General features: G+C 43.6%; 1 protein-coding gene across 5 annotated transcripts in view; it reads right to left on the bottom strand.

Annotated features, from left to right (window-relative positions):
- Positions 1-14,486, bottom strand: part of Asap1 (ArfGAP with SH3 domain, ankyrin repeat and PH domain 1) — a 284,912-nt gene that overhangs the window by 30,708 nt on the left and 239,718 nt on the right. For all 5 annotated transcript variants that reach the window (XR_012909632.1, XM_075960908.1, XM_075960911.1 and 2 more), the window contains exons 17-24: positions 13,679-13,812; positions 11,914-12,005; positions 8,620-8,806; positions 8,195-8,280; positions 5,473-5,588; positions 5,285-5,352; positions 3,363-3,470; positions 1,274-1,496 (exon numbers count right to left, since the gene is read on the bottom strand). Coding sequence is in view for 4 of the 5 variants with exons in the window: in XM_075960908.1 (XP_075817023.1) it covers positions 1,274-1,496; positions 3,363-3,470; positions 5,285-5,352; positions 5,473-5,588; positions 8,195-8,280; positions 8,620-8,806; positions 11,914-12,005; positions 13,679-13,812 (1,014 nt within the window). In the remaining variant the exon portion in view is untranslated. The remainder of the gene's footprint in view (positions 1-1,273; positions 1,497-3,362; positions 3,471-5,284; positions 5,353-5,472; positions 5,589-8,194; positions 8,281-8,619; positions 8,807-11,913; positions 12,006-13,678; positions 13,813-14,486) is intronic.

Here is a 14,486-nt window from a genome sequence, read left to right as displayed (position 1 = left end):
CAACATCACCCAGGGTATAAGACTGTGGGTTCTGTTCATATAGGATCTGGCTAAGGATTCCGGGTAGATGAGAACCTTAGGCAGTTAGTCACTCAGCATTTGTGAGCTTTAATCCCTAATTTGCTAGACACCAATAACCGTAGTACCTACCTCATTCAGAATCCTTCGGATGAATAAGAGCTTGGTGTATGACTTCGCATGAGGCAAGTGTCTCATAAATACTACCTACCACTATGACAACCCCACTCCACTTTTATCCAGGGTCTCAAGAAATCCAGGTTGTTGTCAAACTTGCTATAAAGTCAGCCAATAATGATCATGAATTTCTGGTCATTTCATTGTTTACTGTACCAGCCAATTAAATAGGGCTATTATAGCTATGGATATTGCTATGGTAGTGCAGCTTTTTAAAAAATCAATAATAGTAATTCATTCGACTAGGAATCCTGTAAGTAGTAGGGGCAGCAAGTGAAAGAAGAATTATAAAGGAGACTAACAGTATGGTAGGTATTTCATATTTTAGAGTGGAAAGCAATAAAAGAAAAGGGAAATGAATATTGAAGTTGTAAAAAGAATATAAGTAATTTGATTAAGAAGCATGAAGGTAGCTGGGCGGTGCTGGTGCACACCTTTAATCCCAGCACTTGTGAGGCCAAGGCAGGTGTATCTCTGAGTTAGAGGCCAGCCTGGTCTACAGAGCTAGTTCCAGGACAGGCTCCAAAGCCACAGAGAAACCCTGTCTCGAAAAACAAAACAATGCATGAGTTCAGGTTATATGGAAGAATATCAATTATGCAATTGCTACATGCAATTTTACGCAGTGCTTGGGATCAGACCCAGGGCTTCATATACAAAAGACAAGCTTTCTACCAACTGAGCTACCTCTTTAGTCCAGCAAGTCACATGTTTAACAGAGGCATCTCAGTAGAGAGAAAAGTAGCCTTTCAAAGACTCAATAGTATAGTCCTACTACAAAGAGCACAGGCCATGTGGTACTCAGACTGGGCTCAAGTATTGGCTGTGTGACACTGAAAAGCTTCTTTATCTTTTTTAATCTTAGTTTCCTTTTTTGTAGGATAGGCACACATAATTCACAGGCGCTTACTGTAAGATAACAAACCAAGAATATCCATGATACTACCTTTGCCACCAATGGTGCCTGAGAAACAAGTCTCAGTTTCAAGCTATCCCTGACAGTATGTTCCATATTCTGCCACTTAAAGCAGACTAGCAGCAATGAGGTCAAATCCACAAGCATTCCTTAAGCCCATACCTTTCCCGGCATTCCTAGGTGGCAAAGGGGGAGCCTCAGTGGTGGGTGATGTGGGTGAGTCTGTAGAGACGAAGATCTGGTTGGTGAAGGCTCCATAGGAGAGCCGCTGCTTGTCCCGTGGAGTGCTGAACCCTGGCAGTGCCAGCTTGTCCTGTGGTGAGATGCTGGAGGAGTGGCAGAAGCTCTGGGGTCTGGGTGAGCGCTCCTTTTTGATGGGGCTTGGCTGGTACAGGAAACAACAGATGAGATGAGACTCAAGGACTGTCCCTGAGGTGTCCAGAAGAAGACCCTTGCAGAGTGGGTTAAGGGTCACCTGGTTCCTGTGGCTCTGTGGGTATGCCAGCCATCAACACAGCTTCACAGCAGAGACACAATGAAGGGAAGACTTTATATCCTACATCTTCATCACTAACAGTCCCACCAATGAGTGTCAGTCAGGGATCAATAGGGCATACCAGAGTTACAGGTCAGGTCACGGTTATGTTTAGCCTTCAACAAACACCTCCCTGCAAAGGATGTGCCTGCCTCATTTGAACATTCCCAGTAACCTATGATCTGTTACACAAGGTTCTTTAAGGTTCTTTGCCCTGTACAACCTTTTACCTTCACCTGTCTTCCACACTTGGCTTTAAGGTGCTACCCACATGCCAATGGCTCAGATCTCTAAATCCCACCCTACATTACTGGGCTGCAAACCATTTCCAATCGCCCATGCAGTATTTCACTAGCACCATTCAAATATAACTGTAGCAATTACACATCACCTGAATCTCCATGGAGACCTAAGACAGACCCTCTTAATTCATTCCCAGCATGTGATCTCTTCCCCCATCTCACTGTATATACTGGAGCAAAGGCTGGTGGGAAACCGAGTTCAGCTAATAAGCCTTTGCTGGTTTCTGACTGCTTAAGGTTGGGCCTAAAAAAACCACTCCTGACCTTGCAGGGCACCTCCTCCCCTTCCCCCTGGGGATGTTTCTCACTCACAGCAAAAGTTGATTTATCTTCCCTACTTTTCTCTGGCCAATGTCCACTTCTCTCAGAAACCTGTGTCTAGTGTTACTTTCTTGATGAGATGGTCAGGGCTCACCAAGGCTGCAGATCTATAGCTCAGGAAGCCCCCAACCTCTCACTGTGACAGGTACATTATCATCTGAATTATCATGTCTCTCCTTTTGAAATGGGAGCTTTGAGACCTCTGCGTCTGAACACTCCTTACTTCCTGCTTGGCACACAGGAAATGCCTGGCACACACATGATAAACATGGCCAACTTTTGGAGGTACTTCAACACCACCAATGAGAGTCACTGGGACCAGGGCTTTAATCCTAGTGATGGTCTCTGTCACTAGAAAGCTTCAGAGAAGATGTTAAGTCCTCTTTGTGTCTAAGTTTTCTCTGGGAACAATAACCACATTCCTGTGAGTTTCAGAAAAGACAGAGTTGCAAGAAAAATATTTAGTTCAACTTAGACCACATGTAAGTTCTTCATAAGTGACAGGAGTATTAGTTAGCTGTTTATAAGGCTAATTCTATAACTTAACTAGGCTACAATGGTCTAGTTAAACATCCATTTAGATGTAGATCCCCTCCCCCACAAAGTTTCTTTATGTAGCCTTGGCTGTCCTGGAACTCACTCTGTAGATCAGGCTGGCCTCGAACTCAAAGAGACCCACCTGCCTCTACCTCCCAAGTGCTGGAATTAAAGGTGTGCACCACCAATGCCTGGCAGATGTAGCTTTTAAAAGTGATTACAACTTAAATCAGTAGGATTTGGACTACCCTCCAAAATGTCAGTGAGCCTCATCTAGTCAGTCGAAGAGCTGAAGAAAAAGTGACCACAGGTCCCTAAAGACCAAGGAATTTGGCTTTCAGAACCCCTTCAGCCTCAACTCTGTCACATCACTACTGCTGGACTTGCAGCCTGCTCGCTGGCTGGTCCCTCAGTTCTATGTGCCACTTCCTTCAAATGACTATTTCTCATCTTTCCATAGGTTCTGTTGTCTAGCTGTGAAGTGGCACCCAGCAGGGCCCAAGTCAATGTACTCGGGAAGGGCGCAGCACTCCCAGGCACGCACCCTCGCACTCACTTTGTCATCCAGATCATCATCACTTTCATCCATTTCGTCTTGCCGAAGATTCCACTCATACTCCACGTGGACATGTGGATTGAACTTTCCGGATTTAGCCTGGGAAAGCTGGAAGGAACAGCAAATGCACACCAGTTAATGTAAATGCTCAAATACTCCGATATACAAGCACCCCCTCGCTTGTTCCCAAAGGATCAATGACATGGCCCAGTGGGCCCCACTCTAACCAGACAAGTTGGGAGGCTGCATGACTGGCTCTGGGACTGTGAAGACCTATCCCCTGCTGGAATCTTTCTGAGTCTGACTGCATGATTTTTCTCCAAAAGCAAACGTTTCCTTACTGCAAAGATCCTCAGAACTTCAGATTCTGGATTGGGAAATAAAATCAAGAGGCATCAGGTTTATGAGAAAGAGTTGGAAGTTTGAGCCAATCTGTGGTTCTCCTCTAGTTCATGAAGTGTGGGTTGAGAAAACGGTCTCAAAGGACCTGTACAAAATACAGGTACTGGAGAAATGGCTCTTGCTGTGCCTGCAGATAACCTAGGTTTGGTTCTCAGCACCACAATGACCTGTAATTCTAGTTCTAGATGATCCAATGCCCTCTTGTGGTCACTACAGGCACCAGGCACACAAGTGGTACTTAGACATACATGTAGGAAAAACACTCGCACACATAAATTAAAAATAAATAATCTTAAGGGATAATAAGAATACAAAATACAGCCAGCGAGTGTGGAGCAAGGCCTGGCACTAGGGAGGCTGAGGAAGAAGATTAGAAGTTTGAAGCTATCCTCCTCTTCGTCATTTCCTTTTCTCCTTTCCACTGCAGTCTCCCACAATGACTCAACCAAACAAAACAAGAAAGAAACAAAAGTATCAAAAGCAACAAAAAGTACAACTGCCAGGCCTGGAATCTGACACTCTGAAGAAATTTAAATTCAGTGGAATTTAATGTCTTTTCCTACCCTTTCTTTCTCATGTGCTAGGGCTGTAGCATCTGAAATGTAGTTATTTTTCTTATTACAATGCCATGCTATAAAGCTCAGGTTTGTCTTAAACTTGTGATCTTCCTACTTAAGCCTCCTAAGTGCTTGGATGATAGGCACACACACTATTCCCAGTTCATTAAGATAAACTTAATTTTCACCTAAAGTCTTAAAAGGGTGGAAACTTGGGTATGGTTCTGAGAGGCAGGGCAGTTGGGAGGTGATGGGGATTAGATAAGGTTATCAGGAAAGAGCCACTAATATTGGTGGCTTTAGAGCAGGGACAAAGATCAGGCATCAAAGGCACTCCCATGTCTCTCATGTGTGATTAACTGTGAGAGGAAAAAGGCCACCACAGATGCAGCCCCTCTGCTCTGAACCAAGGGTCCAAATAAACCTGTTTTCTTTACAGCTTGTCTAGTCTGTGATTTATGCTGCCAGCAACAGAGAGCAGCTGTTATACACTATGGTTAAGAGAACCATGCTTATGTGGAGGTACAGAATATTCGCTAAGAACTAGTGGGGTGAAAAAGCTGAGTGTGTACAGAATGCTGGAAGCAGGAGGGAGGATGGCGCTCAACATACGGAGAACCATTACACTCAATAGTCTACTTGTCTAGTTTTTGAAAGTGACTCCCTAAATAGTTCTTTACCCTTATCTGCAAAGCAGCAGACATCCTGGCAAATACAAAGCATGGTCCTAATCCTCAACCCCACCAAGGCTGTTCACCTCCAGTGTGACAACTAACTGCAGTTAGGAGACAAATCTATGGCTTCTCCACCCTTTCAAACGCACCTCAGTAGGTTCCTGTATTTTTTTTACCTAACATTCAGAAATAAAACAATTTGCTTCATCTTTTCCCAATTTCAGTCTTTCAGAATAACATTTCAAAGGCTACTGATGTCTAACAAAGCTCCCATCTTAGTTTTGCTTACCAGATCTTCACACTGGGTAGCCTTGAGTCTCTTGGCTATATCCAAGGCAGTTTCTCCATTTTGGTTAACTACAGTGAAAGAATAAAGTCAGTTAATTATCTAGGATACCATCTAAGAAGCAAGGAACATTAAGTGTGATGTATGTGCAGTCTCAGTCCTGGGGAACGTCCGAGAACGGCCGCACTCACCAATGTCCACGGTAGGCTTGCTCCTAAGCAGCAGCTTCAGACACTCCGGCTTGCCATACATGCTGCAGTAGTGCAGAACTGTATTCCCCACAGATGTCTGCTTATCCAGGTTCCCACTGAAAGAGTGCAATATTATTAGAAAGAGAGCTACAACAACTGAAAAGAGTGTGAGCTTCAGTCCTCTCTCATCTGTGAGGTGTATGCACGTTTAAAAGCACAAATAGTTCTAAGCTCTGTTTCCTGTTTTTCCCCTAAACCTAGCAGATCATACATATACCTATGGACACACTATAAAGCAGGTCTCATAAAAGATTAATCATAATAATAAGATGGAGTAATAAAACACTACAGTGAAAGCTATTTAAGATGCATGAGTTGTTTTTCTGAGATTTTCCATTTACTTCTATAGCCCATATGTGATTATGGGTAACAGAAACCTCAGAAAGGGAAACTGCATATAGACACAGATATACTCTAACACCTCTCTGTCTCTTTTTTCCCCCCTCTAAGATAGGGTCTCACAACGCTGAGACTACCTTTGAACGCCTATGTGGCTCAGGGTGGTTTTAAACTTCTGATGCCCCTGCTGTACCCGTATGTTGAGATGGTAAGTGTGCACTATCATACTTGGCTTCTTCACATCTCTCCCCTTCCACCCACCTCCGGTACTCAAGGCCTTGTGCATACCAGGCAAGCACTGTCAACTGAGCCATATCCTCGGCTATACTAGCATTTAGATATTTTCATGTTAGTGTATGTACGAAGGTCAGAAGAAAATTTGTGGGAATGTTTATGGGACAGTTTCTTGATTAATGATTGGTGTGGGAAGGCCAAGTCCACTTTGGGCAGTGCCACCCATGGGCAGGTGGTGCTGAGTTTTATAAGAAGGCTGAGCAAGCCATTAAGCAGCATTTCTCTATGGTTTCGGCCTCTGCTCCTGCTTGACTTCCTGTCCTGGGTTCCCTGGTGATGAGCTGTGATCAGGAAGTGTAGGCTAAATAGCACGTCCCTCCCAAATTACTTTTAGTAATGGTGTTTATCACAGCAACAGAGAGCACACTAGGACATGTGAGAGGTTATTTTGGCTGTTGTTATTGTTTTGTTTTTCCAGACAGGGTATTATACAGTCCTGGCTGTCCTGGAACTAGCTCTTGCAGACCAGGCCAACTTCAAACTCAGAGATCAGCCTGCCTCTGCCTCCCGAGTGCTGGGATTAAAGGTGAGTGCCACCACCACCTGGGTAAATAAATTATGTAAAACTCTGTGCTGGCACATGCCACCAAACACTTGACAGCATGGTGATATCCTCACTCTGAAGGCCTTCCTCTGCCTTGGTGTGTGAGGGTAACAGGAAGCTGTCGGACATTCTGGACTCTGCCACTCCCTGCCCACTCTGTGGATGGCGCAGTGAGAGCCTTCTTTAAGAGACTGATTATCATGTTATCAGGCTTTAGCTGCTGTATCATCATCTTTCCAGTACTAATCATTTACTTCTTGATCTTTTTATTTTTCCCCCTTTCAAGTAGGGCCAAATATGGCCCTGTGTACTCCAGGCTGGCCTTAAACTTGTGGTTCTCTTGTTTTTGTCTCCCAAGGAGCTGGGACTACAGTTATGTGTCAATGAGCTTAATCTTATAACCATGTGCTAATACAAAACTTAAAGACCACACAAACAGAACATCTGTGATGTTTCTAACATCACATCTAATCTGTAAGATACAAACTGACAGTAATAACACTGACTATAAGTAAAAGCACTGACTACTGTGGGACAGACACTGTTGACTGTTGCTTAGTTTTGCTTTTTTTTTTTTAATTTTCTCTTGTTTTCTTCCTTCCTTCCTTCCTTCCTTTCTTTCTTTTTCTTTCTTTTTTGAGACAGGATTTCACTGTGTAGTCCTGGCTGTCTGGAACTCACTATATAAACTGGCTGGCCTTAAATGCAGAGATCTGCCTATCTCTGCCTCCATGCCCAGCCTTCACTTAGCTTTTATACGTAGTGCCTCATTTAGTCTTCACACCCACCTTACAAGGGACTATCAGAGAGCAGCTTCTACCTTACAGATGAACAGTACAAGGCAAGGAGAGGCTGCGTTGCTCCCTTACCCAGCTTTACAGAACAGGGGTTGGGGCAGGCACTCTCTGGAGACAATATTCTTAGCCACTATGCTGTGTTAGCTCTTAAAAGGAAAGCTAGGCCTTTACCCAGTTAGGCCGTGTCCATGTACTATTCTTCCTACAAGAGTCCAACTTTCCTATCTGACTGCTGTTTTCTGGGTAAGTTCTGCTGCTTACAGAACAGCCTAGTAAGGGTTGGGCAGGGACAAACCTCCGGTGTACTTCACTTGAACTGGTCACGGCAGCTTTGCATCAAACCAAAGACAATGAAAACCCCTAAGTATGACTGACCTAAGCTGCTAAGTACTTTGTATTGATTAAGCCACGGGTTGACAGTATGCCATATGTGGCTTATATCCTCTTTACATAAATAAAGATTTACTAATACACAGCTCCATTAACTCATTTGTAAATTGTGGTCTATGGTTGCTCTGACTGCAACGGCACAGATAAAGGGCTGAAATTGAGCTCTCGTGTCCTGTAGAAGGTGTTTTAAACAGCTAACCAAGAGAACTCTTGTGAGCTCTGGTATAGGCCCCACGCAGGACTGGTTTGTGCTAGTAAAGCATTCTCAGTTCATTCAGACAAGAAAACAAAGCCATACCAGTTTTGTACAAGAAAATCAACCAGATGGAGAGATGTCTGGTCTGCGGTCCTGACGGCAAGGTGAAGGGCTGTCTCCCCGAGCTCCTGAGAAGGGAGGGCGGAGAGAAATGTAGTTATCAGGCCTCCAGCAGCTTCACTGTCAGGGAACCCCAAGCAATTATCAAGAGCATTTCTGTTCTCCAATTCTCTTAGACACGGTCAGCTAATGCACACACATCTCATTAAAGATTGCCAGAAAAGTATGATCCCTCATTTAAACTCATGTCTTCTTTCTTCTTTTGCTGTTCTGAGGAAGGATCTCAGCTGTGCAGCCCAGGTTTTACTCTCCCTGCTACTTCATTCCAAGTGCTGAACGAGAGAAGCACGCCACCATGGCATGCTCATTTTCTACTTTTTAAAACTTGGGCTTCTCTGAGGCCTTACCTGCCCAGGTTCCAGCAGTGGCTCCATTAGCTCCACCCCCTCTGCATAGACTTGGATTAGTGCAAGTAAGTCTCTGGACTTGATGGCCTCAAGCAATTCATTCAGCTTTGCCGAGGAAGAGGCACAGGTCTTCCTGGAGAACCGGTGGTCAACATACTTTGCAGTGATATATTCTTTTCGTACAGTCCTAAGAAAAACAAAATGGTCAGAGCATTTCAGAAGAGCTGAAAAACATCTCTCCTCCCGCTTCCCTTAATTAGATGTGCTTCCTCTCAAACAACAAACCAGGCTTTAGACCAAGTCCAACAAAGACAGAGCAAGGAAATAGACCTTGCTTATGTGTAGGTAATGCATAGTGACAAAACTAATGGGCACAAACATCATGGCTGATTTCCACAGAGAAAACATGCTATGAATATTTCACATTAACAATATATGTGAAAAGATTTTAAAAGTTGAGACAAAAGTTCACAGAGCTTCATGAAAAAGATTTTATTTTTCTGCTCAAACCCCTATTTTTTTTAGGTGGGAAAACTGAAGCTCAGAAAGGTTGCCAGTAAACCAACCCTACAAGCAAATATGGGAGTGGTACAAGGACAAAGATGAGTTGACTTCTCTGCAGAGGTTTCCTTTAGGAGATGGAGCTGGGGACACCAGGCCTGAAGTCTGAGTGGCCATGTGATATCTATCCTTTGTGTGTCCAAAGAGACTAAAGCAATCCTGGGAGACTGGGCTACCTTCCAACCCCAAGGCTGACAACAGGGCCCCAACAGCCCAGTGGTCCCTCAGAGCCTCAATGGCCTACAGAGGAAGACTGAAATGGAAGTCCACTCTCAGGAAAACAGATGAGAGCCAGGTAGAGAGAACTAGGGTCAGCTGACATTGCCTGAAACCCCAGAAGCCTTCTGTCAATCCCTTGAGTGTCCCAATTATACAAGCTAATTAGTAAAAAAGGGAGATGAAGTTTGGGTTCAAATGCTACCTTCTACAGTGTACCAGCTGTGTTACATCAGGGAAAGTATTTAAACTTTATGAGCTTCAGGTTTTTATCATTTGAAATGGAAACATCTAATCACTGGCACATTAAAGATCTACATGCTGATTTTGAATTTACATGTATGCCTGAGTTTATATGCATCATGGGCTTGCATGCAGGTTTCTGAGGACAGAAGAGGGTACTGGATCTCTTGGGAATGGAGTTACACGCAGCTATTAGCACCTTGGTGTGGGTACTCAGAACTGAACGTCTGTGCCACACTTCACACAACTGTGATTCGGTAACCACCCACTGGGCAGCATCTGCCTTCTGGTATTGAGGGTGAGGCTATATGCAGTTTGCTTTTCTGTCTCCTCAGCACAGAATCAGCACACTGCAAGCACGTGCAGAATTCAACAAAAGACCACTGCTGCCAAAAGGCCTTCTGGGAGACTTAACTTCATGATTTTAGACTGAATGTGCCCTGTAAAAATTTTAATACTTGTGTGAATTTGGTATCCATGGAAGCTTTGGCCAAATATTTAGACTGGTGTCCTTTTTTCCTTCATAGAGCCTCCTCAACCAGTGAGCAAGATTAATCTGTCTTCCTAGATACCCACAGCATTCAGGGGCTGAGGTAGAATCTTCAGCATGTACAAAGCTCTGGATTCAATCTTGGGAACTCTCTTTCTAACTTTTTTTCAAGTACCAGGAATGGAATCTGGTGCCTTCTAGGCAAATGCTTTGTCACTGAGCTCATAATTCCTAGTTTCTAGTTCTTCTCTACCTATTAAATGATAAGTCCCATTTTTAAAATAAATTTATTTATGTGGCTCAAAAGTAAAGTGAAAGTGTTTATCAAGAAGTCTCACACACCTGCTCCTATGTCAGACGACACACTTTTATCAGCTCCCAGTGTCTTTCAAGTTCGTTATGCAAACATAAATTCCAATAAATGTGTTGTTATGGTTTGGATCTGAAAAGGTCCCCTTCCAGTTCATGTGTTGAAAGCTTGGTCTCGAGTCAGTGACAATAACAGGCTACTGACCAGGCCATGAGGGCACTGACCTGATGGGTGGATGCGCCTGTGGGCTCATGGTAGGATGAACTATTAGAAGGGCTAGCTGGAGGTAGTGGTGGATGTATTATGTCATCTGTGAAGGGTATGGCTTCTGGGCCACTTCCTGCTCGCTCTGCTTTCTGGCTGCTGTGAGGTAAGCAGTCGTCCCCCCACCCCCACTTCCTGCCTTACCACCCTGGGCCACAGCACCATTGCCAGCTGACTATGGACAGAAACACCTGCAACCTTTCCCCCTTAAAGTCTTTTTAATAAGGCATACACCACGATCATACAGAATTTTTTTTTTTTTTAATTTTCGAGACAGGGTTTCTCCATAGTTTTTGGTTCATGTCCTGGCTGTAGACCAGGCTGGCCTTGAACTCACAGAGATCCACCTGCCTCTGCCTCCCGAGTGCTGGGATTAAAGGCGTGCGCCACCACCGCCCGGCCAGAACTTTGTATGGAAATGTATTTGGTTTCTGAGTAGACAGTGGAGTAATGAGAAGGATTTAATCACCAAATTTAGCCACAAATCGGTTTCCGATTTTGACAGTGGGTATAGGTCCAGAGGGCATGTGTCTTCTTCCCCATTTCCCACTTTCTCCTTTCCCAAAAGACAGTCTATTTTGGACTGTGCTTTTCTGTTTAAAATTTACCAACATTCTTGGAAATCACGTAAACCAGGCCATGAGACTTAAGTTTTTTCTCATCTGTATAGGGTTTCACTGCCTGGTAGTCATAGATTCCCTTTCTTCTGATATTTTTTCTATCACACAATAGACACTAGTTTCAAGAAGCGTAAGAGCTGAGTTCTGGGTACTGAGATTTTAATCCTGGTAAGGAAAGCCGGTTTGTTTTCTTATACTCTGTCATTTTGTACTCCCATTGAAACACATCAGACGAAATGTCAGCCTCCCCAGACTTGCTGAGTGGGTTGTTCAGCTTCTGCATCTTGGACAGTACGACAGTGCTCTCTGGCCACTGCCTTGACATGTCTTTTACCATAGCACACTGTGACTAGACATGACTGTCCCCGAGGATCTGCTCTACGGAGCTGGTATTCAGTAGCAGCTCCCAGGGCGGGTACTGCTAAGAGGAAGCTTGCCTCTTCCAGAGACATGCTTCAAAATACCTTCATAGCTTTTTCTTGATAATGGGGAAGATACTGTAACCATTAACTAGTTCTTTCTTTCTTTTTTCTGGTGAGGGAGGGGAAGAGGATAGAATGGTGAAGAATTCATATATTCAAAATACTTACATATCACTTGAAGGGGTGGGCTTTGGTGAAGGGCTGGGTAAATTTGCTTCCATAATATCGTTAAAACTATTATTTCCTACATTCTTGGCCAGCTGTAATATAAACATAAAGAACATAGTGAACTCTCTACCACTGGTTAATAGACTTCTACTGTTTGCTTTCAAGATTTTTGTCTATGTGTTTTTCTTCATCCGACTCTGAGTATACAAACTATCCCCTTTTCTGATTAGTAGACATTTCCTGAGCACCTGTCACATGCCAGGCACTTATTCTCAGAGGTGTCCAGAATCTGGTGGGGTCAAGACAAACAATGTCTACAGATATTATATGATGAACAAGACTTAATCCCCCACATAAAGTTTCTGAGATCAGACGGACCTTCGCATGGGAGCCTAAACGTACGAACAATAGCTTTTCACACAATACGGAAGAAAAGAAAGTAGATTATTCCCTTCCTGGGTAGAGATTAGGGTGCTGTGGGTACCCACAAGACATTTTGCTTCCGGACTCAGGATTGTTCCATGAAAATGTCTGTGTCCTTTAGGAGGGCGCTGTGGGTACCCACAAGACATTTTGCTTCCAGACTCAGGATTGTTCCATGAAAATGTCTGTGTCCTTTAGGAGGGCCTTTTGTCATATGCACAATTCCGAGATTTATGCAAAACTCAAGAGACATCCATGCAGATGGTCTTTGGGTAGAAAACTCAAGAGACATCCATACAGATGGTATTTGGGTAGAAAAGTCTTGGGTTTCTTGTTCAGTGAATATTTAACACTTGGACTTTCTCATCTCTGGTGGAAGATTAGCTCTCACGTCTGTAAGCAAAGGGCTGTCATGGCACCATTTCTGTACTGTGGGAGAATGTGTTCCAGGGCTCATTATTACTGAGACTGTTTTCTATAAAGTGAAACTGAAAGTACGATTTCCTACTTCCTAAATGAATAGGTTCATCAAACACAAGTGGAGTGGCTACTGCCTTGCCTTTTTGGTGCTCCTATACAGATAAGACTTGTGCTGAGCTGGGTCTACTGCTCTCCTGATCCTCAAGAGAGACCTTTCATCTCAGTTCAGTTTCACTTAAACCAACTTCATTCTTAGTCTTTCACACTAGGGTTAAATTATTCATAGCAAGGACCCTGGCCACAGGCTTTAATGGGGGAGCCACCTGGGCCTTTCATTACAATTTTCAGTGTATCACAAGGACCAGAGGAACTATACAAAGATTTCAAATTTGATGAGAAACTGAAACGAAAAACACATATAAGTATTCATAGCCTTCATATTTTTCAAGTTTATAAAGCAATTTATTCCATCAGTAGCTATGTAAGTTAGGCTATGGAGTAATTGGGTTTTGTGACACTAGGTAACAGGTCATATGTAACTTTACAAATACGCAGTAGCAAAGATTAAACTGGGAAAAGCTTTTGTTGTTAGTTTTAATATAAGCCACTAAGTATACTGCACACATGCTTTAAGTGCCATTGTAGTGAACTGTATGAAAACTAATCCCTAACGGAAGAAAGCAACTTGAGAAAAGCCCTTCCTGAGGGGACAAGTCCAGCATGGACTACTTTTTTTCTTAAAAAGGAAACAGAAATAAACAGTAAACATTATATATCACATAAAATTAAATCCTAAGTGTTTAGGCAAATCCATTGCATTTGATAATTATTTGTAGCCATTAGAAAAAAACACTCTTAAGAGGAGTATGTTAATATGTTTTAGACAATGAACTTTTCTTCTAAAGTACAGGGCAGAACTTACCAAGAGTTCAGAAGTTCCTAATTTGTCTAGTTCCAAAGACTGAATACGAGAAATGTGAACCCCCATTTCCCTATGGATTCCGGAACATTCTATACAGGTCAAAATACCCAAGTTGGTTGAAAGCCATGTGGGTTCTGTGGAAAACATTTTATGAAACAAGACATGTCATTCAGAGTGCTGGCTGCGGAAGAACTCACAGCATCAACCTTGGGAAGAATTAGCACAAGGGAAAGGTTAAATGTGGGAATCGGTATCCCTACCATGTGGTATTAAAAACCAAAATGGAGCTTCAGTCCTCTCCCTAGAGATCCTATGGAACATTCCCAGGCCTTGTGCCAGGGTTTCCCTTCTTGCCCCAGTCACTCACACCAGGTGATGGAGCTGCAAGCCTGTTAAGTAGTGAATTCTACAGCCATAGTCAACAGTTAGGATACGAGTAGCTCTGATCCATCTTTCCAGCCTAGTCCTCAGCAGCACCAGGTTTGCATTTTGACCTTAAGCAAATCACTTTCATGCCCACATGGGGTCTCATCTCTAAGAGGAAGCCACTAGTACCTCACTGACACATGCTCTGTGAGGACAGCGTGGTAGAAAACACGGAATACCCAGCAAATCCTTAGTGTACTGCACTCCCTTGCCAATGCCCTGTTTTCTGCAAACAGGAGCCCGAGGAGTGGGGATGCCTCCTTGGTACAGAGATCAGGAAAGGCTTCTCAGGGGATGGGGAAGTCTGTATCACATGCCAGGCGATTTCAAGCAGAGTTTTATCAAGTGAGTATCGAGGGAGGGCTTTCCTGATCCCAGCCTG

The sequence above is a fragment of the Microtus pennsylvanicus genome, chromosome 2 (assembly GCF_037038515.1).
Source record: "Microtus pennsylvanicus isolate mMicPen1 chromosome 2, mMicPen1.hap1, whole genome shotgun sequence".
NCBI classification, from domain to species: Eukaryota; Metazoa; Chordata; class Mammalia; order Rodentia; family Cricetidae; genus Microtus; species Microtus pennsylvanicus.
The sequence above is the reverse complement of the archived record's forward strand: the minus strand, read 5'-3'. Positions and strand labels throughout refer to the sequence as shown.